At 41.3% G+C, this 27,803-nt stretch overlaps 1 protein-coding gene across 3 annotated transcripts in view; it reads left to right on the forward strand.

The window, feature by feature from the left end:
* DRC8 (dynein regulatory complex subunit 8) overlaps positions 1–27,803 on the forward strand; it is a 32,201-nt gene that overhangs the window by 269 nt on the left and 4,129 nt on the right. Inside the window, exons 2-4 of one of the 3 annotated variants that reach the window (XM_074168910.1) lie at positions 19,323–19,407; positions 22,562–23,090; positions 23,659–23,731. In XM_074168910.1, coding sequence (XP_074025011.1) covers positions 23,056–23,090; positions 23,659–23,731 — 108 coding nt within the window. In that variant the 5' untranslated portion in view covers positions 19,323–19,407; positions 22,562–23,055. Of the gene's footprint in view, positions 1–14,519; positions 14,578–19,322; positions 19,408–22,561; positions 23,091–23,658; positions 23,732–27,803 lie in introns of those variants that run through there. The other 2 variants (XM_074168908.1, XM_074168909.1) reach the window with 2 other exon arrangements.

The following is a 27,803-nucleotide window of genomic DNA, read 5'->3' on the forward strand; positions in this document are numbered from 1 at the left end:
GGAGAGGCGGCGGTTGGCGGGGTCTGCCCTTTCCGGGGCTGGTGCCAGGATGGCACACGGACACGCGCTGAGGTACACAGATATATATATATGTCTGTGCGCGTATGTATATATATGGATGCATGCACACGCACATATTTATATAAATACACCTTCTGTCCCCCCCCATCTCATTCACGGTGGCCACACCACTGCCCCTGCCTCAGGCCTGCCCTGCCTTCAGGTCCCAGGGCTTCTCCCCAGCACTCTGTCAGGGAGCATGCCACCAGCTGCCCGCTGCCATGCCACCCGTGGCCAATGCCACCCGCAGGCCATGGCCATGGCCGTGGGTGCTGGCAGCCTTATGGTTGTATTATGGCCGCTCAGGGTGCAGCCAGAGTTGATGGCAGTGGGGCTGACCGCCTGGTCGTGGCATGGGGTGGCTTCCAGGGCAGCCGAGATGGCTAAACTGGCTGCTGGAGCCAGTTGGCCATCACCCCTTGCAGTCATTTCTGGATGCATTGGGCTCTCTCTGCCAGGAAAAAGTAATCTCTGCTGCTGATAGCACCATAGCTTATTTTTAGAGGCAAGCATGTTCTACTTTAGGGAGTGTTGCCAGATATTATATTTTACAGGCTAAAGGTAATTCCCCCTGCAATGAGTATCAATTCAACAATTCCATAAGTAAACTTGTGTGTGTTGTACTAGTTCAAAAATTCTGAACATTGCATTTGCAATAATCAAAATAATGGATTATTTCATATTATTTAGGAAAACACTAATATATTCCGTTGAAAACTCCTGTATAAATAGTTGCTGTGGATGGTGTTGAGTAAGTAATTTGATTTTGGTAGAAATATTTCCAGCATGCACTTTGTAGTATAGTTATCATGCAGAAATTAAGAAGTAAGACTGATGTAGCTTCGATGAGGGCTGTTCTAAAAGTATTATTTCCTTTATATTATTTTTCATTTTTGCTTAGTCTTTTGAAAGCATATTTTTTGCGTCTTTCCAGTCCTGCAAATGGAGCTGAGGCACAGTGCTGGCAGAGGTGGGTAGAGATGATAGGATAACAGCCTAGAAGTCTGCTGAACCATCTGAGAAGAGGGAATCTGGTGTTCTGGCAGGGTAACAGTAATATTGGGAAATTCTGGCTCCGTGTATTTTGGGCACCCATATGTACGATATTGAGATTCTGCACCATTTTGTCAATCTACAGTCAGAAACTCTTGGGGAAGGAAGGTCATGGGTTTTGGTTGCTTGGTTAATGGCTTTTGATGCTGTTTTTGTAGTTTCAAAGTGACAATACTTTGTTAGAAGTTTAATTACTGTATTACTGAAGACAGATTCTCATGTTTTTTTTTTTTTTTTACACTTCATGTTTTTTAACATCATGTAAAACACTATTCCTAGTAGAGAATCAGATGTCATCTTCTAGAGGAAAATTGTGCCATCATCCTAAACAACCTTGTCCCATAAACTCCATTCCTGGCCCTACAAGACTTCCTGATGGATCATGGAAAGTGACATACTGGGTTTTGGTTTCCTATCTGTAGAATGAGGTCAAACCTGTATCACACAGACAAGGCATCTGACTTACCTTCCGTCACTAATGAGAATCACAGTCTGTTATTAGGCAAACCAGTTGCTTATTGGCCTATAAAGGTGTCTCATTATTATAAACAGGGTTGAGGTAAGCTAACAGTCAGCGTCTCATTAAACTGCAGAAGCAATCCCATAAGAATAAGTCACATCCATTTCAGAGTTGCTATTAGACTTCTTGTACATAGCAATTAAAGGGTTAATTAGGATTCCTCGATTCCGGATTCCCACATCAATCATGCTTTCTTCCGACAAGCATTTCACATCTATGCAAACTGCAACTTTTACTTTATTATGCTTCAAACAGAACAATAACATTAGTTGTATTGTCAAATAATTAGTCTTTAGGGTATTCCTCTCGGTTCTTTGTAGAACTGCAGTTCCACCAGCTTTCATGTTAAAGGTTTCCCTTAGGTCCTATTATTTTCAAGTTTTGTCTTCTTCAAAGTTAAAATGCCTGCTAAAATGTTTTACAGATGTACATGATGTACACAAGGAAAAATGGTGAAAGGCCAAATCCTGCAACCTCTTCTACATCATGTTACATGAGTATTACCCTCTAACATGCAATTCTTGTGAATAAAATCTTGTATAAGTGTTAATGGGATCATGTCCAGACTGTCTGTAGCTACATGTTTTATGTATGAATTTATATCCCTGCGTTTGTACTTTTCACATTATTTAATGTTTTTTCTTCATATCCATCCAATTACACTAGACTCTTTTCTTAATCTTTCTCCTCCGTATATTTGTGTGTATCTTCTTTCCTATCATTCTGTTGCTTTCCCTTTTTCTGCTACTTAATCCAATCTGTCTGTTCTTCCATTTGCTCTCAGATACTTTCTTTGTAATTTGACACAACATGTCAGATTTTCTAAGTTTTAATATCTCTGATCTCAATACTGATGTTACTAGAACCTGAAAGCAAAATGTCAGACCGGTAGTGCCTGAAGTAGAACTAGACAGAAGACAAGACATATTTTTCTCCAGCTGGGATTTAAGAAATGGCATGAAAGTACATAAAGGAGAGAACGCTCAGTGTTCCTATATCATTATGGTAATGTTATATAATTGATCAGTATTAGAGTTTTTCTGAGACCATATTCTTTGTGCCAGTTAACGCATATTTAAAATGCAATTAATAAGTCATGAATTTTAATTCAAAAGGAAGTATATTAAATAGTCTGAGCTCCTGTTTCACCCACTTACACCCATATGAAACCGAGTAACTAGTTCTGGATAACAGATGTCCTCCAGAAAGATACCTGATTCTGATGCTAAGACCTACGAAGATGGAGAGTAACCGTTCTGCCATGATGGTTTTCTCTGGTAGATGATTAGTAGTTGTTCTGTGTAGTTTGAGTTACAGCTGCAGTATGTAATCAGGACTCACCGATTCTCTTCCCCACTTATGAAACAGTCATGTGGAGGTTGTTAGTGGAGATGGGAAAGAGTTTTCACCCCAATTTCAGTGCCTTATGTAAATACAGTAACAGCGTGTTCAATCATACACATACAGTGTGTTCAAGCATACACATGTATCTGCTCTTTAACTGCCCCGGTTTGCCACCTGGCACGCTGGTGAAATCAAAGATTTACTGGAGTTTACATTTGGTAAGAAGTAGCTACATACCCATTCAGTCACTACCTTGCAAAGAAGCAGAGTTGCCCCAACTCCACCCACCCCGCCGAATCTTCCCGCTTCTGGAGGTAGGAACTAAACCTTTCCTCTCCGTGTCACCTGGCTGTGCCTGGATTCTGTGTCGATAGAGATATTGAAAATGTGCTATCACTGCTCATTCTGTGTTGATAAAGTTGTGAGTCCAAGCTTAGAGAGCCTAGTAGCTGCCACAAGCACTGTAGGCAGTTGTAACCATTAATTCTGCCTGGAGCACACTTAATTAACATGAGAGTTTCAGACCTGACACAGAAAAGCACTTAAGCTGTGTACGGCTTTGGGGAATCCCTCTGAATGGGATAATATGATGCACATGATGCTTAAGCACATGAGTACATTTAAGGGTCTTGCTATATTGAGGATTTTAAAATGCATTTTTGAGAGTTTCACAAATAGGCATCAGCATTTGAAAGGTACAAAAGCTATGGATTAACCACAATAAACCTTCAGGCTAAGGGAGTCCATCAGACAAATTATCTCCAATTTAAAAAGTGGCAGTGTTTAATTTATGGAAAAAAATACTAAATTAGTATGAGTTGTTAAAAATAAGTAGCTTTCATAGGGCTCAAACAAGTAATATTTCAGCTCTAGAAGAAAATCTGAATATATGAGATCACTTAGGAAATCAGTGTGCAGTTTTATCACAGTGGAATTTACAGATGAACACTGAATATTTTTATATCCTCTTGTTGACATTATTGTGAGAAATTACATGAGAAGAAGAGTTTATAGCCTTTATTAGACTGTAATGCAGTTTAACATGCACCTTGACATCAATCTGAGTTATGTTTTAATATTTGTACTTATTTGAGAGTGAAACAAAAAGTAAATTTTGTGCATCTCCCATGGACAAATACAGGCTGTAGATCCAATCCTCTTGGCTATACTCCTGCGGTAAAAGTTGATCTCAAATCCATGTAGAATAGGTAATTGCAGATTGACAGGTTTCTCGTTTCCATGGTGCATAAAACAGCAGAAGTTTTTCTGTTTGGCTCTACTCTACTTCTAGCTGACTTATTGAATAAAAAATTGGCTGGTGTGCAGAAAGGCTTTAAACTTTTTTGTCTTTTAAACAATGCCAACCAGCAGATACGCAGTGCTGACAGGGAGCTCAAGAACTCCCACAAATTATCTTTCCAACAATAGTTAACATGTTATTAAGAATTTCCATGTCTACATACTAATTATTCTGAGATCTGTGGGGTTGGGGTTTTTTTTGCAATTTAGAAGTACCGTTATTTTGTGTGAACAGATACTGCTTCGTTGCTATTGGCAAGAAGATCTGGCAGGCTGAAGGTTGTGGAAGGGATGTGGTCTTTCTGGTAACAGAGGTCTGACAAGAGCCTGTGGTTGAAGGAGCTCAGCATTTGGCCCCCAGGTGGGAGGTGGCCATGCAGACAGGGGTGCTGGTCACACCACTGCTCTGCCCCGGCCAAATCCTGCCGTGGGGTCTGGCTGCGGCTGCTGTGGTTTCTGCCGTGGGGGTATGGTTGAGGAGGGGGGTCAGAAGCTGAAAATAGCTCCTGCACATCCTGTGAGGTATCCTGAGGGGAGAGGTGGCTGTGGCAGCTGTGTCCTAGCCCAGCCTGTGCGGAGGTGGGCCCTGTGCCCGGCGTGGCAGTGACATCGGGAGGGGCGCGGGACAGTGGGAGATGGGGCTCGGGGCGCTGCAGAAGGTGACCAGAGCTCCTTGCGCACAGCTCACAGGTACCCAGTGCAGGGTAAAAGCTATCGGCACGGGAAGGGGCAGGAGGTCCCAAAACCTACCTCAGGCCCGCACGGTTTTTGAGGTTGGATTACGGGCTACTTGACAGGTCTCGGGAGATATTTTTATAAATGGTCTTTAATTGTAAATGTCCATCTTTAAGAAAGTACAGACTCCCCGACTTTTTGGAAATGTGGCATCCTTACTGTTGAATGTTACACAGGTGTGGGTAGTATGTGAAGGCCTCATGAATGTAAGATTGGGAGGGGCTTCCTTGACTCCAGCCTGGGGCTGTACACAACCTTAACTTTCAAACGCTTCACAAGCTCCATCTTGAAGTGGTAAGGATTATTGTATTGCTTGCGTGAAGTCACAGGAGGTTCTGGACCGTTACTGCTGATGGTCAGGTTGAAAATTAGACGTGAATTCTGAAACTGATCCATGAACAGCCTGTATCCTTTTTGTTCCTGTTTGCCAACTTTCTCCTTTAGCTTAGCCTGCCTCAAATGGTTATAGAAATAAGTCTTATTCCCCATTGATGATAAATGTAAATGTCTTAAATTTGTCAGCTGAAATGCTGTACAAATTCAGAATATTTCTCTTAGGCAAACAAAAATTGGAGGTTCATTGGTATTCATTCACAATATGTAAAGAAAGTGATTTAGCACTGTGATACTTTCAAGACAGCTCCTTAAAAAACAAGCAGCTGCAGCAAACCCCTGTAATCCCTTGCATTTTGTTTCACTGCAACAGTATTCCTTTGCTTGGTCAGAGCCCTCATGCCAGAGTAGTGCAGATAGAATTGCAATCAGTCTAGAAACTGTATATTTTTTAACCCATTTGAGACCCTGTCAGGCAAAGTGAAGGGCTTGTGATACGTTACATAAAAATGGCATGGATTAAAAGTCATACTTAAACCCCCTCATTCTCCCATTATATTGTAGACAATTACGGTTCTTTCAAAAGAAAAACGTTTACAAACTGCTGTATTCTAGCAGCGCTACTCTGGTGCTGTAGTTAAACTTTAAAATGGCTTATGTTTAAAATAAATTAATTCGCAGAGTACTGATATCCACTTGATTCTGGTCCCTGGTTCCTGACCGCTTGAGCGATCAGCGTGCAGAGGTGTGCAGATCAGAGTGCAGTAGGCATATTCAATGTATGAGATGTGTGGTGCTGCCACACATGCTGTCAGATGTACACGCACGCCGTTGGTGACAAGTTACACGGTGCCCTGTTGGGCCCATCCCACACCATTGTCCGAGTGAGCTGCTGCTGTGGGGCACACAGCAGCCTGTGCATTACTGTGTTTTGGTGGAGCTTGGTGTGGGGCATACGTGTTGTCGGCTGTGGGTGTTGGAGTTGCTCTTTGTGGCTCTGCTATCCGCTTCTGGGGCCAGCACTGTGGGGAGTCCAGGAGAAATAGGGACAAATGCCTTCTGTGACCACACAGCATAGCAGCATGGGTTGTGTTCTGCCGGTGTCACAGCCTATGGAAGCTCTTGCTTTTCAGCAGCAGCTGGACGTATAGCAAGACTCTCAGCATCGCCAGGAGAGCTATATATCCTCACAGGGCAGTTTGCTGTTGGTGATGAAAGAGGATATAAGTGTGGGCTAGACATAACTCTTTCATTGTATCCCAGGTGTGGCTGAGATGAAAGACACGGGATAAATTGCGACAGTAGAGATTACTGTTCTTGCCAGCTCTGAGCTGCAGCAGGGGTTCTGACTGGTACAACTGCCAGAGTTGGGATTTCAGGGATGTGCAAGACATCCCTAATGGAGATATATGCTGAGTTTATCTCTGCCTTATGAAAAGGGAGACTGCATGCACCTGGTATTGACTTTTAAAAAGTGTCACAATTATTTTTTGCAGGCTAACATGAGTCAAGCACTGGCATTTCTTTCACTTCACTGTAGGAAGGATAACATCACGATTTTCCTCAAGAGAAGTATGAGGTATTAATTGTATGTTTGTAAATGACAGGAGTACAGGAGGCAATCCAGATCTATGCATAGATGGGACTTGCTTTCTTGGGATGACTGGAGGCATATCCCCACATCTTCTGCTGAGAAGATCTTTATATCAAAAGAAAAGGGTTTCCCCCCTTTATTCTGCAAGTTAGTGTGACAAAGCATGTTGTTTCACTGCTCTCAGTGTTAGTTACATGCAATGGCAAGTATTTGGCAGCTTGTCTGTGGACACCAGCTAGCAGAAGGACAGCTTTGTGATCAGAGCTGGACCTGCGCAAATGATTAGGGTGAGTGATATTACTCAGAGAGCTTGATGCTTTGGCTCACGAAGGTCCAGGCTTCATGAAGTCAAACTCAGCCATCGCTTGAGTATCTACAAAATGATGATGCGCTTGGCTGGCTGAAATCTAGGTCTTAATAGAGACCTGTTAGGTCCAATTTGGGTATGTGTTTCTTCCTGAGAGTCCTGATTGCATGCTGCTTCCAAAGTAGTAATATGCAACAGTTGTGAGGCCTGTGGAACTAAAGCAGCACGGCTACGGCCAACTGCTTGGTAAGACGGGCAGGGCCAAATCCTGAGAGCCGTAGTTGAACATTTCATGCTGTGTCCTCATTGTTGCTCTAAAAATGTTGCAGCTACTCCTGACATAAAATGTTTGACACCTTATCAAATGAAAATATGTGTCGTTATGATCCAGGACTCAATAGCTTTTTCTATCCTGTAAGGCCACTGTAACTGTCCCATCCCATTGTCTTGAGGCCCATCTCATCCAACCCTCCCCTCCAAGAAGCACAAAAAGGCAAAACGGGTTTGAGAAAAAAAAATAATGTTTCAACACATGACCAAATATCAGGGCGGGGCGGGGGGGGGGAAAGAAACTGTCTTTTCAGCAAGGACTCTGTAACAACAAATGCACAATGTGTGGGCAGACAGACTTGTGTGAACGCTGGGGGAAAGAGGGAAAAGAGAGAAAACTGCTGTGGTCAGGTTAGGCGCTGTTATTTTTTGAAAGATGCTCAGGAGGACTGCCAAATGTTTCTGCTGTAAATAACGATGACTCCAGATTCTTTCAAGCCCTAAGAGATTATCCCTACTTTTTTTCTGAGGTTTGGGTGTACACAGGGCATATCCCCCCCCCATTCATTCTGTTTCCCAGTGCTATGTATTCTCCAGGGGATATAGCTGTATGCTACAGCATGACCCTGCACCGTTTAATACAGGGGTAACAGTGGGTTAGGATACAAGGAGTAAGGCACTTAAGAAGGTCAGGTCGGGGCATTAGCTCTCACTATTGACTGTCTCAGAGCTCAGAGAGACTTTGTACTCAGGGTGATAAAAATCTGTAAGCTGTAGCTATTGGAGATGAAGGTGCAAGACAGAGACCTACGACCTGTATGACACAGCAAGGTGTTGGGTGCTAACTGCAGTACCCCCAACAGCCAGGGGAACAGTGGGAGATGGCAGGAGGAGCTCAGGGCTGTGTCTTGGTGGACCTGCATGCAGTCCTTAAAGCAGCAGAACAACAGTAAGTTGGAGCTGGAGGAGGGCTGGGTGCCAAGTATTTGCTTGTGCGCTTCCCTGCTGCTTACAGGTAGTAATCCTCCTGCACAGTGTCATCCTGGCTGGTCAAAACACAGAGCAAAAAACTTGCCTGTGCTGCTGTGTATGTGGGAATCCAACTTGCATTGTCATTTCCTGATGGAAGGGCTTCTGCCTACTGCCACCAGCAAGGCAAGGGATGATGGCCTCCACTGAAGCATTTTCCTTGAATAAGTAAAAGGAATGCTGTAGCATCCCTTGCAAATTACTCACTAGAAAATGTCAAAATATCTTGCAATTTTAACCTGAATTAGGCCAATTTGTGGCTTTCTTTTCTGACTTTTTTTTTTTTCTGGGTGTGCTGCTAGGTCCAGAACGCTTCATCAGCTGGAGAATCTAGTGCTGTAACCAAGTCCTGGCCCCAGCCTGCACATCTGCGTTTCCAAGGCCTGGACTAGCCTATCTCAGCTAGGTGCTGCTATGGGCCACTGCCTGGGCTTGCAACAGATTAGGAATCCGTGCCAGAGTCTGTCTTGTTGTAATTGCTTTGACCTGGAATGTGATGCATGCTACATCCCAGCCAGCCACTGCATTTCCATTTCTTCTCTTTGGCAGATGCAGACCAAATCACAAATTCATTTTGTGCAGTGAAAGTAGGAAGGACTCTTTCCATACCATCCTACCAAAATAAAATTGAAAAACTGATCACTCATCAAACCTCAGCTAGTGCAGAGGTTTGAGAAAACTGAACTCTAGCCGAGTATAGCTAGGTAGTATTCCTTGATCATTTCCCAGGACTGCAGGCTTCTCTGCTGATGCGTATGAAGACTGGTGCTTCAGTATATATAGATATATATGTAGATATAGCATAACTGCATAGATGGTGTACATAAAAGCATCAGGGCATATTTTGTTGAGCCTTTCCTGAGATGCATGAAGGGCTGTGACTGACATGGATTGATATGTACCTTTGTCGCATCACTCAGACTAACTTCCTACAAGGGAATGGAGTTTTCCCTAGCAAACCATATGATTGTAGCATCCTTCCCCCATATGTTCCAGGATTGTGTACACTTAGCTTGCCCTCACCAACAAGCTGCTCAGGAACAGCAAGGAGGAAGGATTTTCTTGACCGTAGGGCAGGGGAGAGACTAATTACCCTCTTTTCCTGAAAAATAAGTCTTTTCTCCTGGAGCTGGGCCTAGACTGCCAAGGACACAGTCAGATGTGACACCTGAAGAGATGCGAAGATTATGATGACACAAGCACAAAGCTGGGGAAGGCGGTTCAGCAGAGCAAAGGGAGGGAGACAACAGCGCTCCAGAGCAAAGCAAGCAGAGTTGGTGGGTAGTGTCAGCTACCTCTGCCCACGTGTAAGGAGCTCAGCCAGGTAATAGGAAGGACAGAGTTGTATCCCTTACTGCATCCTCACCATCTGCTGCTGCTTTTTGTTCAATGACACCAAACGTACAGTCATCTTCCATATGCTTTCCCCACCAGCAAACCCACCCTATGTCCAGCCCTGGAGAGCTCTTAGTGGAGTTTTACAGACTGTAAGAAGAAGTGTATGACATTAGCGGGATTCCTGCTGGGACCCAGTCGCGCTCAGCCACTCCTAACATTTAACGTTTCCTGCCCCTCTTCCCTTCACTTGCAAATTCTGCTTATAAATATAGCTTCAGTAAGTTTAGAGTAAGTTTTGTTTGCGTTTTATCTACAGGAAGTACTTACACCTTTTATTTCTTTGACAAACAAATTGCAATCCCCCATTCAGGTGACCTCCAGAAAGAAATGAGTGGAACCAGAGAAATTAATGTCTCTTTTCTGGAAGCCTGCGCACAGGGAGGCTGTCAGGGTCATAGTATGGGAAGTGATGCAGAAAATAGTGGTTTATCGGTCCCCTCCAACATATGGACAATTTTGTGTTACAACAAGCATCTGTCAAGGAATTTTTAGAGGTAGCAAGGGTATTGCTTGTAATTTGCCCTTCTCCATTCCCATAGGCAAATGCATTATCTGCAGCAAGCCCAGGCAGTAGTTGTAGTTCCACTGGGGCTTCACGCTGACATACTTTGCCATCTGCATCCCCTGGCTTTAAGAAATACAGTGCAAGCTCTGGACAGAGCAAGCAAACGGGATCCTGGTAAGGATGTGGGAGTCAGGTTTAATGCAGCAGCTGTTCAGGCTGTTGTATCATTATGAATCAGGGCAGATAGGTATGAGTTATCAAGTACTGAGGATACAGGGTGACCTCTGTGGACTGGTGTGGAGGCTGTTTGCCCAGCGCAGACCAGGCAAAATAATGACATCTTGCAAGAGCAACCAGAAGTGACAGCATTAAAATGGGTTTGATGACCTACAGAGATGTGTACCACGAGGGAAAGAAATATTTTTTCCATTGATGAAGAACCTTATTTGATCCAGAAGGGAGGGCAGTAGACAAGATTGACCATGACGCCAACATCTCTGGGGAGAGATAACTGGGACAAGAACTTTGTGAATGGTCCCTTTCAAATCAAAGACATTTTAACATGAACCGTGTTTTGGAGGCAGTGTGAACTATGGATTTAAACACCTTTGGATATAGTAGGTTATGAAAGGCATTGACTATTTATGGCTTCTTTTCCAGCTTGATGTGGCATCTTCCATGGCCTGTTTTGTTCTGTGTTATAGTGTCAGTTGGATTAAGAATTTTATGAGCAACTAGAAGCTTGACTGCTTATTAAGGCGGCAGTAGTTTCTATACTTTGTTTCTCAACAGTCAAATTAGTTTGTTAATTGTCCCATTAGTTTCCTTAGTTTTGGTTCCCATATAAATTAAAACATATGAATCTATGGTAGACTAGAATGCCATGGCATTTTAAATACCATCTACTGAACAATCAAAACTTAGGTTAATATCCAGGATATCTTGTTTTATCAGGTAAAGTTACTGGCAACTTGTAGCTCCATTAGTTGCCACCAGCTGACTATCACAAACTGGATATATTTTGCATATTGGTATATTGTTGCATTTTTCAACTTTGAGGTTGAAATGCATAGTTGTTACATCATTGTTTTAAAGTCTGTAATGAATTTGTCAACTGAAATAACCAAAATATTTCCATTGTGGTGGGTCTATTCTATAAAATAATTTCATTATCATAGCCAAAGCTGGAGTCATGATAGTGCTTAATTTTTTACATCACTTTATTATATATTTTGCTTATGTTACAATTGTCTTATGTAAAGAAGACAAAAAGGAAAAACTGTGTTTAATATTTTTGTGTCAGAATTTGAAGTAGCTTTTGCAGTTAACTTTGCCACAGTCTTCATCACACTGACAGCCTGTATTTTATTATCAGATATCAAATTAATTACCTGATTTTTCTAAAACTATTTGCTGCTGGTGGTTTTGTTCTCATGGTTGTTCACACCACGTGCCATGGGGCTGTGCAAATATTGTTGTGATTGCTCCATGCTGAGCTCCATTCTGTGTATCTATTTTTAAATATAGTCCCTTTATTTTTATTTTCTATTAGTTTTTTTTCCATTAGTGGTGGAAACAACCAGGTAATTTTTCAGCTCTCACATGTACTACCATTAGGAAAAGAGGTATGACAAAAGGGTGAGGTTATGCTCCTAGTCCAAGGTTGCTCACATACATGATGATGAGTTTTGATTTTATTCACACTGATGATGGGGTTTGCTTGTTTATCTAGATACCACATGGTGTATGCTGTGACAAACATAAACAATAGGGAGCAATGATATAGCTAGTTCTCAACAATGCTGAAAAACATGAAAAAAAAAGCTTTTGCTGTTCTTGAGACTTCATTTTTGCTTCTTTGAGAATGCTTGTAAGTGACCTTTTCAGAAACCAGTTAAGCTTTTCTATTCTTGTACAGGAAACAGACTAAAATTCAGATTGTCTAAGTATCATCTGTGATAACATGGGATGCTTCTCATCCAAGGGAGAAAGCGTTATCCCTTTCCTGAGTCTGCAGGCTATAGGTTGGATTCCCAAATTGGAGTAGGTACCACTGTCAGTGATGAACTCAGTCTGTTCATTTCTTGAGAACTAGCATGTACTGAATTTCATGAAGCTGCATATTTTATCTTTTAATTCAATCTGAATGGCTAAACTCAGGTGACACATTTCCCATTGGTGCCATCAATACTTTGCGTCAACCTGTTTTGTTCAGATTGCAGTTCAGGAATGGGTTTATCCCTTCTCTGGAGAAATCAAGCTGCTTTATAAACCTCTTGTTTTTCTTCAAAATCTGCTTGATTTGTCTTTCCAGAATGAAGACTCTTCATTGAGCAGATATCTTAAATTATTTCATTGTGTATCACAAGACACAAAGAGAAAACCATTGCGCAAGCTTGCAGCTTAATTGTATTGTTCCTTTCTTTTCTGGTATCTAATATATTAATATCATACATGCTATAGGAGGTGCAGAGTAGAGAAAAAAATATTTCTCTTGCCTCAATATTTTTCGAGCATGGCATACCATTACTGTTTCAGCATATTGGGCTGACTGTACATTAACCTTCCTCTGGAATTAAGAAGGTCATTAGAAAAAAACTAATGTATGCCTTTTCTTCTACAGATCAGAAAGGTCTTGCCAATAAGTCAGATTCAGATGGCCTCAAGATTGTTTTCTCCCTATGTTCCTCAGTAATGTCCTTAAAATAGAATTAGTTAAATGCTGTAAGGTTTTCTTTTTTGGGGTGGGGCAAGGTTTCTGAATTATTTTTAAGTCATTCAAGCTCCCCACACTTAAGATGAAGGCAACACAAACAATTGTGGCGGAATAATTTAGGGAGTTGTATACTTTGCTTTGGAGTTAGGAAAGAGAAGCAGTAGTATGGGAACACCTTACACTGATATCATCACCATGAATTCATTTTATGACACCACACTGGCTTTTGCTTTTTGTTCTGGAAACACAATGTCGTGATAAAACTGATGGGCTTATTTGAGAGTATTTGAGAGTTCACCTGTGCTGGTGATGCTGAGTATTGTGACTGCTTTTTAATATCTTGACCTAGGAGGTGGTCTAGTTAACGCTTAAAAGCCTGATTAGATCTCATAAGAGCTAATCAATAACCTCCTCAGAGTTGCAATTATGAATTCTCTGGGGTTTTTTTCCTTCATATTTAAGCAAATATTACATTTTACACATTTTACACTTCTCATTATAACTACAGTCAGATTTGGGTTGGTTCCCCACCCCCCAATTCTTATGCCCTTATTTTCATTAGTGGTTTTGCGAAGGATTTTGGAAGAGGTTAGATGAAACAGTGAAACATCAAAGAGAAATCTCTTTTGCTTTTTAGTTCATCTCTTTCATCCTTTTGCTTTGTACATCTAGATAATAAATTGGGAATCACCCTTAAAGGGAACATGGCATTCTTCAGGAAATCTCCCTTCTTACTGGGGAAGCGTTCCTGCATTTTGACACATTTCTAGGATTTTAACTCCATATTAGAGCTGTAAGGATTAAGATCTGTTCAACTATTTCTGCTTGTTGGCCAAACCTTTTTTTTTGACCATGCAGTAGGATCTGTTTTTAAGCAGGGACTTCACACTTACTTTTTTGTACCTTTTCTGCCTCTGGGTGGCTCAGATGTTCCTCATAGCTCAACCACTTTCTCACCTCTCTCTTTGATTGGCATTGTATGGCAAGACAGAGCATGTTACTTGTGATTTGGGGGATGATGGGAAGAGCTGGGATTTGTGAAGGATGGTCATAGGGGATTTATGGAAGAGCGTTGGAGCAGTGTGGGGAGGGTGGTTAAATACTGTAGCTTGGATCCGCGAGCAGAAAGAGAAGGTTCACTGAATGTGCGTGGAGATTGCAAGGGCCTTTAAGACTCTCATTTTCTCACGTGGCTGCCTGCACAGTCACGTCCCCTCTCATGTCCATTGCCTTCTTAAAAATATTCCTTTTTCTTCATGGCAGTCTTTGCATCCCATTCCTGGTTTTTCAACTGACAGGACCAAGGTTGCTGCCTATTTTTTTGGTTGAAATAATGGCTAGCAGGAAAGAGAAGAAATGATGCTGGAGTATGTAGCCACTGGTACAATTCTGTACTTCCTGCTGATAAGTGACAGTTAGTGGATGAAGAGATCTACAAAAGAGCTGTTGATAACAACACTTTTAAATAAAACCAGAACAACAACATGTAGATGACTCTAAAACTGTCGGTCACTGAATTGAGGTTAGCCAGTTGTGTCCCTTGTCCTTTCAGACTGACTAGTTCTGTGAAACAGCCCCATGTGAGAAAGGATTGCCATCACCAGAGTCCCCAGGGGTTTCCCCACACCTGCTTGTAACCATAACATAGTACCATGAAGAGAGGATGGAGTAATTAATGAGGTGTCCACATGCATATAGGAGTTCAAATACAAAATTTTCTATATTTATTAAAATATGTGTAGGTTAATGTTTATAAAGATTAATGTTTCAGGTGTGTTGAGCAGCAACACTAAGTAATAAAATCAAGTCCACTGCTGCTTCTACAAATCAGCCCTTAATTTTACTCTTTACAGAGCATGAAAAGAGCTTCAGAGTATTGCCTTGTGTAAATAGGTTCATCAGGCTGCAATGGGACTCATTTAAAGCTTTTCCTGTGAGCAGCAGACAGATGCTGTTCCCCAGCATTTTAGGTGCTTGCTTAATGTTGGCCTACCTGTTCTTTTGATACCTCTTTTTTCTGCACATAGTTTCTTTTCAATGAAAGGAAGGGTTGGCTTTTTGAACCATCAGAGCAACTGGCCCCAAGGAAGAAGAGAAAGCAAGCTCATGGAGTTACACGAATGGTAGAATCTAGCAAATTGTATCAACTAGAAATCACTTTTTAAAATGCTCATTACTCAAGAGTCTGGCAGAGCCACATCTATTTAATTGCTTCTGTTCCCTACAAAAACTGAAGCTGTGGTCTTTGAAGAAAAAATGTCACAACTGAGGCAGGTGTGCTGCTTAAGGGCTGGCTTCAAATGAGCCTCAGAGTGCCGGAGAGCAGTCTGGACAATCTGAAGAGGAACAATTCAGTCTGAAAGAACCAGCAGAATTAATTTGGGACTCCCAGCTCCCTGCCAGTCTTACTTAACTGGCAGTGTCTAGAGCTTTATCTAGTTCACGCTAAACAAACTGGGAAAATAGCAAAGGATAGTACAGGAAAGGAAACTTGATAGTGAATACACTTTTCAGTTAAGGTATCTGAGGAATGGATTTTAAGACATTTATTGTCTTATTGCTTATCTGGTAGGAAAATAAACGAGAACAAGAAAATGAGAAAAAACCAATGAGTATCTGAGGTATTTTAGCAGCATAAAAATGGAAATAGTATATCATCCCTACAGGATGCATTCGAGGAGATAAGTAATTGTAGGTATTGGAATCTTTTTTGGCATGGTATGTTTCAATATTTATTTATTTAAGTCATTAGAAGTAATTGGATAAATTTATCTTTCATATTATGTATTGGTTTTCTAGTTAGTAGAATGAGTGAAATCTTTTATTTAGTAGGTATGTCTGTCCTAAAAACTGCTAAAAAATTGCTCCACAGGGCAACATGAAACTTTCATTGATCTACCCATGGAGCAGAGTCTCTTTGTACAGAAAGATTTCAGTACATTCGAGCATCACATCTGCTGTTTTAACTGCACGTCTGATCTCTTGATGCCCTTCTTGAAGGGATCGTTTTAAACCCTTATCCATTACTTAGCTTAGAGCTGGAATCCATCTTTTTTTCCCTTCCAAAGAGAGGTTTAGAATGAATCATACAAGTCTTCAGATAACCGGCTGTCATGGTTTTGGCTGGGGTAGATTTGACTGTCTTACTGGCAGCTGGTATAGTGCTGGGTTTTGGATTTGGGATGAGAATAGCGTTGGTAAAACACTGATGGTTTTGGTTGTTGCCAGGCAGTCAAGACTTTTTCTGCTCCTCACGCTGCCCCGCCAGCAAGTAGGCTGGGCGTGCACAAGAAGTTGGTAGGGGATATACCCGGGACAGCTCACCCCAACTGACCAAAGGGATATTCCATACTGTATGACATCATGCTCAGTGTATAAAATTGAGGGAAGAAGAAGGAAGGAGGGATGTTATGGCACTTGTCTTCCCAAGTAACTGTTACGCATGATGGATCCCTGCTTTCCTGGAGATAGCTGAACACCTGCCTGCCGATGGGAAGCAGTGAATGAATTCCTTGTTTTGCTTTGCTTGTGTGCGTGGCTTTTGCTGAACTTATTAAGCTGTCTTTATCTCAACCCAAAGTTTTCTCACTTTTACCCTTCCGATTCTCTCCCCCATCCTGTGGGGATAGTGAGTGCGTGACTGTGTGGTGCTTAGTTGCCGGCTGGGGTTAAACCATGACACTGGCTTTGCCACCCTCAACTATGTTGAACATCTTTGGCTTTCATTCCTAGAGAGGTGACAAGAGATTTAGCGTGTAGCTTATTAGATGTTCACTCATCTCACACAGAGTCTTTGAGAGGACTACAGTGTATTATATTTTCTTCCATGGATGTGGCTCTTAATCACAACTTCCTCTCAGTTCTTGGAAGGAATATAGATTATCTAGTACCTAGATTAAATCATCAAGTTCGTTTCATTTCAGGATCTTTCTTTGCCAGGCCTCTTGAAACAGGTAAGATTAATGTATGCTATTTTCATGGAAGGCAAAGCTTGAAAAGGCTGGATGGCTACATAGTTCCAGTACCAGCAAGGTTTCCCTGCCTTCCCCTGGTTAGTTTTTATTTCTACAGACGGCTTCCTCATCAAGCCAAGAGTGTACAGCTATATATACTCCTTCAGCATTTCTCTATTGCAAGATGTAGCGTACAGTTGAAGTGCCTGATCTCAAGAACTAAACTCCAACAGTCTACACTGGAGACTGGATCCAGGACTTTTTGAACTCATTGAAAAACTCCCATCAAATTTAGCAGTTTGAGAGTAAGTCCTTAGTGCCCCTTCTACAAGGAATCAGGTCCACTTAGATTTAACTATGCTTTTTGGAAAGGAATTAAATGTGGTTTGTACTGCTTAAGCACATAAAAGGCAGGGATTATTGTCAGCTATAAGAAATCACAGCTTGTCCTCTATCTGGGGACTGAACAGGGCTCTTCTTCTTCAGTGAGCTCCAGGCTCCAATCCATCCGTGTACCTGCCCACGCTTTCATCAGGGGAATAAAGTCAGAGAGAAGAAGATAAGCTATATTCCTGCTTCCCTTCTCTTTACGTATCCTCTGGGGGAGTTCAGTACCAAACACAGACAGAAAGCAGCAGGCACCTGTACCTTTATGAGGGGAGGACCTCTCTTCTGTATGAAAAAAAGCTTCCTTATACTTGGGTCAATCCACTACTGTATTGAAGTGCTTGTAGCCTGTTCTGGGGTGACCTTGGGCAGCTGCCAGGCACCCACCCAGCCACTCTCTGTCTTCCTCAGCAGCACAAGGGGAGAAAATATGATGAAAAAGCTCATGGGTCAAGATAAAAAAGGGAGATCACAAAGCCAATATGTCTTTTAGCTATGTTCAGCTCCGATACCCTTTGCCAGAAAACAGACATTTCTGTCATGAGAGCAAATAACAAAAATGGTTGTAGACTGCAGCCTCAGGGATTCTTAAAATATTGGGATTGTAGGAAACTAAGTATGGATTTATTATGTCAGTGGAAACAATGTCCAGTGGTTTAGTGCTGGTTAGAGCTGCTTGAAAACACTTTTAACACCAGCTGAGCTTAAAGAAGAAAATAAATCTGTTCTGATAGGGAAGAATTATGTTTTTATCATTATGTTGAGAATACAGAAGAGACAGCCATGTCCTGGCTGTCCCTCAAATTTTCCCTATGGTGTCTTTGTGAAGGCTGTGGGGCTAGCTCATAAAATGCTGTCTCCTGAGAGCTGGTTTTGCCAGCTGGAGTTTGGGGCTATAGTTAGCCACAGGAACCAGAAGGTCAACTCTGTATCACTTTGCTTCCTATATTCTGTCTTTTGAAGTCAAACCATGACATTACTAAATGGGCTAACCAGTCCACTCTTTATTTACCCTGGTTTCCTTGCCAGGGAGCTTTATTTTTTGAGATGGACTCCTTCCTCTCTTTACATTTTTCTCATCAGGATTTATTTCCTGGTTCTTCCCTTACCCCAAGAATGATATTTCTGTCTTTAGACTAGTTAAAACTGTGATGATTTGTGGTTCTTCTTTCCCTGTTCTTTGAGATTGAGATTTAAAAAGAAAATGCAGCAAATTGCTCCTTCCCCTTCCCTGAGATTGTTTTCCTTTCCAAACTGTTGCAATAAATTATTTACCATGAGACATAATCACTGTGCATGTATCTTAGCCATCTCTTTATTGCTGGTTCTCAGCTTTTCATACATTATGGCTAACTTAGTGGACATGAGACCACTTAGGTTTCCTTGGGTGCAGAAACCTGGATGAAGTGACTCAGCCCCATCTCAGGGCAAGCCTGGGCCCAGGTGCGCCTTGCTCCTTCCACTGGCACCATGGCATCCAGGAAGGACTCAGGCTTATGGTCCAGAAGGAGCTGTGGCACACTCTGGGCAGGGTCCACACCTGGACAGCTAGGTGATCATGCAGCTGAGATCACCATTACCGCCAGACTTGATGTAGCTGCAGAGCCATAGCAAGGCCATATTGCTAATAAAAATGACAGATTCTGCATTTAGATTGGGTTTTGGTTTTTTTTTCAGAATAACTTCTGCTTTTTCAAAGTACCTGTCTGCCCCTTATCAGTTTTGGTGGTTCTGCTGTTGCCATTCTCAGATCGGAAATAAATCAGTTGCAACAGCTCAGTGAATCATTCTTTTTCTTTTCTTATGTTTCTTTTTGCAGATGGCGCAGTAGCTGAAATTGAGAAAAAAATTATGGAAGCTTTTGAGGTGTTTGACCATGAATGCAATAAAACTGTGGATGTCAGGTTTGTAAATACCTTCACACAGAAATATTACAGGATCTAGTATAGAGATAAATAACTCCCTAAACCTGCCTCTGCTTTATCAGAAAATGTAGTTGAAACAGTCCTTTTGGCCCTGATTGGACAGTTAAGTCTTTGCTTGTTTAAAAGACATTTTTCATTGTTCAGTGGTTGAAGATGGAAACTGGCTTGAGAGGGATGCTGGGACTGGTGGAGTAAAGAGGCAAGAGGAAACTGCAGCTAGACAAGAAGTCTAAGGCTACAATTATTACTAGCAAATCTCTGCTCCGATAGCTCATTTGGCACTACAGGTCCTGGATCTCGTATGGATCTTCTTGCTTTCAGGGTAGTCCCAGCACATCAAGGAGTGTCCCTGCCACTGTGTGTTACAGTTATCTGCTCTCAGTAGGTGTCTCCAATTGCAATGCGTCCTGCACATCCCTATTCCTCTGGGGTAATGTGGGAGTTGGATATGGCTCTGAGAGTGTTTTTAGGAGACTTGGAAGAAACTTGCATGTAATTTGATTATATAACATAATAATAATAATAACAACAACAACAACATAAAGATGATCATACTTGATCGCACCAAAACTCCGTTTAGCCCAGCACCCTCATTTGAGCTACTAATAATTATTTGGGCGAGGAATATAAGGAATTGAGCAGTATTTCTCATGGGCTTTCATACACCTGCCATGTTATGATTGGAATGGCGCCTGATTTCTTTTGGTCCTATGATAAATAGCAAACAATTGTTCTTTATTAATCTTCTTGACACCATTAATGATTTCACAGCTGTCTGTCACATCCATCCTCCATCACAGTAGTTTAAGGCTGAAGAGTCTGAATGTGTTTAATCTCTTAGGAGATGCTATTCCATAGCTCTGGTCAGTCTTTTTTTTTGGTGCTTCTTCTTGTTCAGCTTTCTCCTTTTTGAAATAGGATGACCAGAACTGGGGGAATGGGATGCACAGATGGGAGTCAGGAGGGAGAATTGCATGCACTATACCTTTAGCATGCAATGTTCTGGAAATACAAACAAAATGTATGTCTTAGGGAGTAAGAAAAAGTTGGGTGGAAGGTGGAAACAGGGACTGTTAGACTGATCAGGGCATAATTGGCTACAAGATACAGAGCTAATGGAAGTAACATTTAAAAATTCCTGAATAATCTTAATTTTGGTATTTTTAAAATGTGGATATTTGACAGTGCTACTTTAACTTTGTTTTAACATAAGCATCCATACACATAGCACTATGACTTTTGTTATAAAATACATAAACCACATGTTTATGTCTCATTGAGTAGGTTCTGAAGTTGGTTTAAGCTGCTGTTGTTAAAATTTACTGAAGTAAATTTTCATATTTCCAATTACTATTTTCACAAGAGTATCATCACCAGAGCTTTTAATTATAAATCAATTATTGAGTATAGACACTACAAAGGAGTGAAAACTACAAACTGGTGAAATTGTTGTCATTAGACATTCCTCCCAAAGCCAAATTGGAAAACATCTTTAAATGTTCCAAACATCTTTTCTGCATTATAAAACAGAGGCAAGAGAGGTGCAAAATATTTATGTGATGGTTTTAACAATGCATGCTTACTAGTGCCTCTAAATTTGAGAAATTGTGAGTACTTCACAGAAGTGGGCTGGGTGATGGGACAGGGCCTGGCTGCTGGGTCCTGCCCTGCCCCCCGCCATGGGGAGCCCCTTCCACTGCCACCCCCCCAAGCCTGGGGAGCCCCTAGCCCTTATTGCACCGTGACATACTAGTTGCTTATTCAGTTGTCATTTACATCTGCAGTTCTGGCTAAATAGCTGTAAAATTTGCTACACTCCTCACTCTATTATATAATGGATATAGAGCTTGGGAAAATGTTACAACAATGAAATGATACAAATAGACTTTTTAAAAATTTATTCATTCAGTCAGTAAGTCATAACATGTGAGAGGGGACATTCAGAAGTCTATTTAACATAACAGATGCACAATTTCACATTAATTTTTATCCTAATACAGTTACCAACAGTGAACAACAATTTATTGTCTAATTATTCCTAGGTTCATATTGCAGGGCTGTATCACAATAATGGGATTATTAATGGCTGATTATCTTGTATCAGAAGGTGGCAGTACAGCACAATTCTTAACCACAATTGCAGATGTATGAACGGTGCTGCCGGAAATATCAGATTCCTGTGAAGAATATGGAAAATTACTCTGGCTTGAGAGGTCAGCATTGGTATTGCATGACTCCTAATGCAAATAAAAGTTAGTAAGAAACCAAGCCTGAGGAAGACGGTATTGTTTCATGCTGCTTACAACACACCCTGAGTTAAGGGCTTTCATGATTTTGCAAATCTTGTCATTGAAAGTGTTACATGTAGGGTGAAAACTATTGCCCCAAATTTTATTGTGTCTGTATTACAAAACCTGTATGAACATAAACTCATTTTAACCATCATTTTTGTATGCTAAAAACTACAGAGCAGAAATAGCAGCTGCTGAACTAAGTGAGAGGAAGTGTCTGGGAGGAAAATAAAATTTCCTATCTGGGTCCTTTAAACTTCTTGTTATTACCAAACATGACACGACTTCTTTGACCACAGACACTTCAAACAACACCCTCATGCTGGCACATGCGTAGACTGTCAGAAACAGCAGCCAGCAAAGCCAGAATTTGCAAAGTCTTTCAGGGACTGGCTTACCTTAGTCACATCGCAGTTTTGCTGAGTGTGAGGTGAGGCAGGAGATGATGGCAACCTTCCCGTCTCTGGCAATCCATAAGAGTAGAAATAGTGTGGGACAGCAGGGAGGCATAATTTGGGTTGGGTGTTTCTCTGGGGGAGGCAGAGAATATTTACAAGTATCTTTTAGCTGGAAAAGACAAGGGAGTGCAAAGTGAAAGCATCAAATACAGTATATCCATACCAGAAATAGGATGCATGGGCAAGGATCATAAAAACAGGACTAAATGTCTGACCTCATTGAGGCCAATGGCCAAACTTCCAGTCACGTCCGGGGGGGGCAAGGTTTCATTGAGTCATTTGAGCAGATGGCTTAGTTTTGTAACAACTGAATGTGTGGGACTGGGTTTTGTTTTGTAACTATTTTTGTGCAGCCAGCCTTATCCTCTCTTTTGTCTATTGTAGTGCTTCTCACATGTTTTCAATCAGAATGGGAGCTCCTTGCGACCTGTCTGAGGAGGACAAAGTCTGACCCATCCAATTTTATGTGTGTTTGGTGTGCCGCATTTGGGGCCCTACTGTTGCAAGATCATTTTACAAAGGTCATTGCTTCTTGCATATACCATTTTTATTAGGCAATCCAATTTTTCCATCAAATGTGCTGGTGCAGACGAAGAAACCACGGAGGTTTAATTCATGGGAACCACAGCACTGTGGGTGCTTATTCACATTTGAATTCCTGTGTTGTAGAGTTGGACTGAAAATTGCAAGCGATACTGATGCTTCTGTTATTTTGTTTTCAGTCATACCACAGATCTCTGTAAAAAAGTACTCTCTTTTACAGTTTTACAGTATTTTTGTTTCTAGTCTGTGATGTTGTTAAACTTTTTTGAGGCATTTCCGGTTTGGTCAGAATTTTATTTAGAGCCTAGGAACAACTGCACCAGGTTCAGCTGTCAATGCAAGCTATGAATATAATTTGCAGCATAAACAGGTTGGTGATAAGCCCTGCTATGCTCCTGCTGTGCTCTGAAAGAGTCAAACAGACCAACACAACCTCCTTCCTGACCTTTTGTAATTGTTCTTACTGCAGTTAGAATTTGTATCTTTATAGATTTAATGTAAACATATATTTTATTTGTTGCCTTTAATCTCAGTAGGTTTTCAAGTGTTTTATTAACTATATAAATGTAGACTTTACTAAAACGAAGCTTAACAATTAGAAGGCAGCAGTTGAAAAGTAACCTGCACACACTACACTGCAACACTATGGTGAAGAAGAATTTTTTGTGAAAGTCACAAGAACAATTATACTCTTCCAAAAAGCTCCAGAATATTTAATGTATGTAAAAATAGACATTGCTTACTGAGACATCATTTTAAAAGTCCACATATATATGCTTGTGCATGCTTGTATGCTTGTATATGCACACTCCTGTACGCAAGGTCTGAATTGGTATCTGGATTCTCCACAGACACTCTTGTATTGCAGATTTACTTACAGAGGTGTTCTTTCTTTCTTTCTTTCTTGCTTGCTTGCTTGCTTGCTTGCTTTCTTTCAGAGAGATTGGTTCAATTGTCAGGTCACTGGGTTGCTTCCCAACTGAGGCAGACCTACACGAACTGCTTGCAAAGGTAAATTTTTATATCTTTTGTATTTTTTTCAATCTTAAACTTGCACAAGTTTGGCCCTTCTGCCTTACTGTGTGGGAAACGTATGCTCCTTTCCCACAGGTTGGAAGTGTCATGGTAGTGATTCAGGCAGGCAGGCGATTTCCCAGGTTGCCCTGAAGCAAGCCTTTAAGCTGATGAAGTAACAACGTTGATGGGTTAAAATGAGGAGCCTTTGACTCTCTTTTACCCCAGAAGGTAACTGTGACACTATGCCGAGGTAGAGGGGCATTTGTAGAAAATGGAGTAAAAATTGGTTTTAGCCGATGAAAAAGGAAGTCCTAAACCTCAGTCGGATTAGGGTACCCAAACCCTAACCGTCTCACTCTTCTGGACATACCATGGACACTCACTGTGTTACTTTATTAAGTAATAAAAATTAGTTCTTGAGCAGGTGTTAAAATTATACATCAAATTCCAAAAATACACAGAGGGAAGACCTGCTGGTTTTTTCACTGGGTCCTGTTACTGCTATCTTATAGCCAGACTTCTCAACTTTTTGTCCTTCATGAGGTCTCTCCCCATCTTGAGATTTCTCAGTCATAGGTAAGTAACCTTTTCTTGCTTGATTACTTAACCTGTAAGTCAGAATTCAGAAATAAAACTTGGCAAGACCTAGCAGTTCTCCCATTCTCCCAGTGATACATAGGGGTAAGGAACTTCAATCACATTTCTTCACAGTTTTTTCCTACACTAATTTTTGTCTCCTTACCTCATGCTTGTAATAGAAAGGATGGTGTGCGGTGCCTTGGCAGGGTATGGTTAATAAATGGGACAAAGAAGTGGGAAAAAGACTTCACATTCTTTTTGCAAACTATACGCTGCCTTAAGGAATGGGAGATGCTGGGGCTGAGAGGTGGGGGAAGGATTTTTCTCTTTTTCATGTACAGGTCAGGATACCGGGAATTCTCTCCCTTACTCTTTTCTTCCTATCCCCAACAAAAATTTGGGTGGTTGCAGTAGTAGTCTCTCCTCAGTAGGCTTTTCTAGTCTCTTGTAGATCATAATTTAGTGTGAGAAGTCTTGTGCTAAGTCTTGTGAAAATGATGCAGCTGCTTCAGGTGAGGAAGTGCAAAGAACCATCAGATGAGAAAGATCTTTTAACATGATACTGCAATCTGCCTGCTCTGGTTCTGTACCAAATTGTCCCAGCTCCCACTGAAAAACAGGACAAAATGGAAAGAGAATTATGGTGCTTAATACAGATGATATTTTTAGTGGCCCACAGAGACGTTTGTTTGCAGCAAATGAACAGTGCAACTGACTCAAGATGCAGAATTGACAAAAGGAAGAGGATGCTTTGACCACCACCACCTCCAAGTCCAGGGAAACCAGGAGAGTTTAAGGCCTGTCTCCCTCTCCCAAAGAGATTGGATTTTTTTTTCCCAATTTTCAGCATTACTGAAAAATTTGAGATAAGTAATACATAACAAAGTACAATGCGATGCAGCTATGAGACAGAAGATTCTTGAGGTACAACAGTGTTAAGATGTATGCAATTGTTGGTTATAAGGATATTAAATTAAAGTACAAATACTGCAAGAAGAAAGAATACATTCAAGAGTAATGATTAACATTAAAGATCACTGAACTGGAAGTTAAATCTCAAAGAAGGTTTTGTGGTGCCTGTAAATGAAACCTTGGCATAAGTTTAGTACCAGAAGAGCACTGTCTTCTTGTAGAACCCTTAATATATTATGTTAATCACAAATATATCTTAATTTATGTAAGATACCATTATCCTTGACTATGATAATACCATTTTATCTTAATCTAGATAAAGTAAAAATTGTCTCTGTTGGCCGGTTTGTAGCCAAGATATTTCTCCACTATTTTTGCCCATTGTAAACTGTGATTCATTTCTGTGTCTTATTACTTGTCTCTCAGTCACCTCATCTTCCTATTAGCCTTATTGTAGCTAAACTAGCGTATGCTGCCTTCAAATTATTCGTATTTGCCAAATCAGCATTAATATAATTATTTTTTTTCTAAAAATTATCATATGCTGTTTCCTATATTGCCTTGTCCTAAATGCTGTAGCTGGTATCATATCTTTAGGCCTACTTACAAAGTTAAGATTAAATGATAGTCTTAGAGACGGTGAAAGCTAATCTGAGGGTTACTACAATGCTTGGAGTTTGAAATCGCAGGTTCAGTGCACTGCTCTGGCACAGATCTCCTGGATAACTCTGGAAGACGGTTTTGTTTCTTTGTGACTCAAGTCCCCAAATGCTGTGTGGACAATAATAGTATGGCTGTGAGAGCAGAGATACAAAACATAGTGGGTGCTACAGTACAGCTGTTATGGGAGCTGTGGATGTACCCCAAGGAAAGAGGTAGAGCAAAGCTCACAGAGTTTGAACAAGCAAATACTCTTATTGTCACAGTCCCCGTGAAAACAGGAGGAATTACAGAAAAAGGAAAACATCACTGGGAAATGAGGTGTAGAACAGGAGTGAGTATGAGGAAGAGTAAGAGGATACATATACCTGCAAATCTGAATACTTACTGACCTAGGTGAGGTTAATTTATTCACATATCTATCCAATGTTAGAAATAGGATTAATTTTAACAGTTCAAAATATTGCTGGGCCTGTAGAGCCACTGAAATGGAAGCTGTTCTTTCCAGGATAGAGGAAGCTGAGGTTGCTCATCACCTCCCAGGACTAGGTCCGTTGTCAGGAAGGACACATTTCTTCCGCAGACTGGTCTCTGAAAACAAAATACAGATAGCACATCAACAAAAAGAGACAAATCTGGATGATATTTGTCAGTGAGGGCTAACACTTTCACGGGTATTTGTTAGGCTGAGCTCAGAAATGGTCACTGCTGGCAAGTTCTTCTGGTATGAAAATTAGGATGACCATCAACTGTTTGGATGAGCAGATCTAATGTTTTTTGGCTCTTAAACATAGTTTATATATCTTATCATCTTAATGGATTTTTTGGGTCCTTGTGTTTGGTTGTTATGCTTAATATAAGACACATCTCTTTCCAGTAAATAGCTACCATATTTTTTTTTCTGTCTGTGCGGACTTCTGACCTAATACTAGTTGAAGCACAGATGTTCCTTAAAACATCCTGTGCGTTTTTACATCTCAATATTTGTGATGCGTGGGATAGTTCAGTGTATTGACTGACTGTTATGTCACTGGAAGGTGTTAAATCCTTTCAATCAATCAAGCATGTAAACCAAATGATTCTGTAATGGTAGAAGTTACCATTTGATTTAGCATGAAGCATGCAACAGCTTCATTTCCTTGCTAGAGATCCCTTCCGCTGGGCTCACCAAACAGAAGGGAAGGGGTGCTTTTTCAAGCCAATTTCCACTCTAAAGCAGCAAGAGGTGGTGGGCTGCCTGCTTTTAGCAGCGAAAACCCGGCAAGAGCACTGGAAAAGAGCATGCAGCAGCAGTTGCAGCTCTCCATTTAAGCAACTGGATGTATCAGGCATCACCCCAAGCTCTGACCCAGCTCCCAAGAGGAAGATTTCTTACTTCGTCTTTTCCTGGCTCAGTTAGGAGACTTCAAATCAGTGCCTATTTGAGTCTTCTTTCAATCTGAGCTGTGTCTGTGGAGAGCCTAGCAAGGTGTTGCTGCTGCCATGTGAGACCACAAGGCAAGCATCCAGTTTCAACACAGACAGAAACAGGCCAGCTCTATTAAGAGGGCTCCTTTGGGAGTAAAACTTGAAATTTGCAGGGAAGGAAGGCACCAGGATGATAGGGAGCAGTTGCTCATCTCCTGCGCAAGTATCGGAATGCAGTGAGAATACTGCTGGAAGTCCCCGATGTTTTGGGACTAATCTGGTAATTTATTTGGGAGGCAAAAGGAAGCCTTTCTGTGTGTAGCATTTTATGGGCTGCCTTATGACTGTTTCAGGCTGCCCTGATTCAGTCTGCTTGCCTCTGGTCCTTCCCCTGACAACTCTCTCTGGCTATGAAACATGCGGAGGCAACAAATTCCATCCTTGAGGTGTACTAGACTGGGGCTATGTCCAAACTAGCACATTAAATATGCCCAGAAACATCCTTGGG

This window comes from Numenius arquata, chromosome 2 (genome assembly GCF_964106895.1).
Source record: "Numenius arquata chromosome 2, bNumArq3.hap1.1, whole genome shotgun sequence".
NCBI lineage: Eukaryota > Metazoa > Chordata > Aves > Charadriiformes > Scolopacidae > Numenius > Numenius arquata.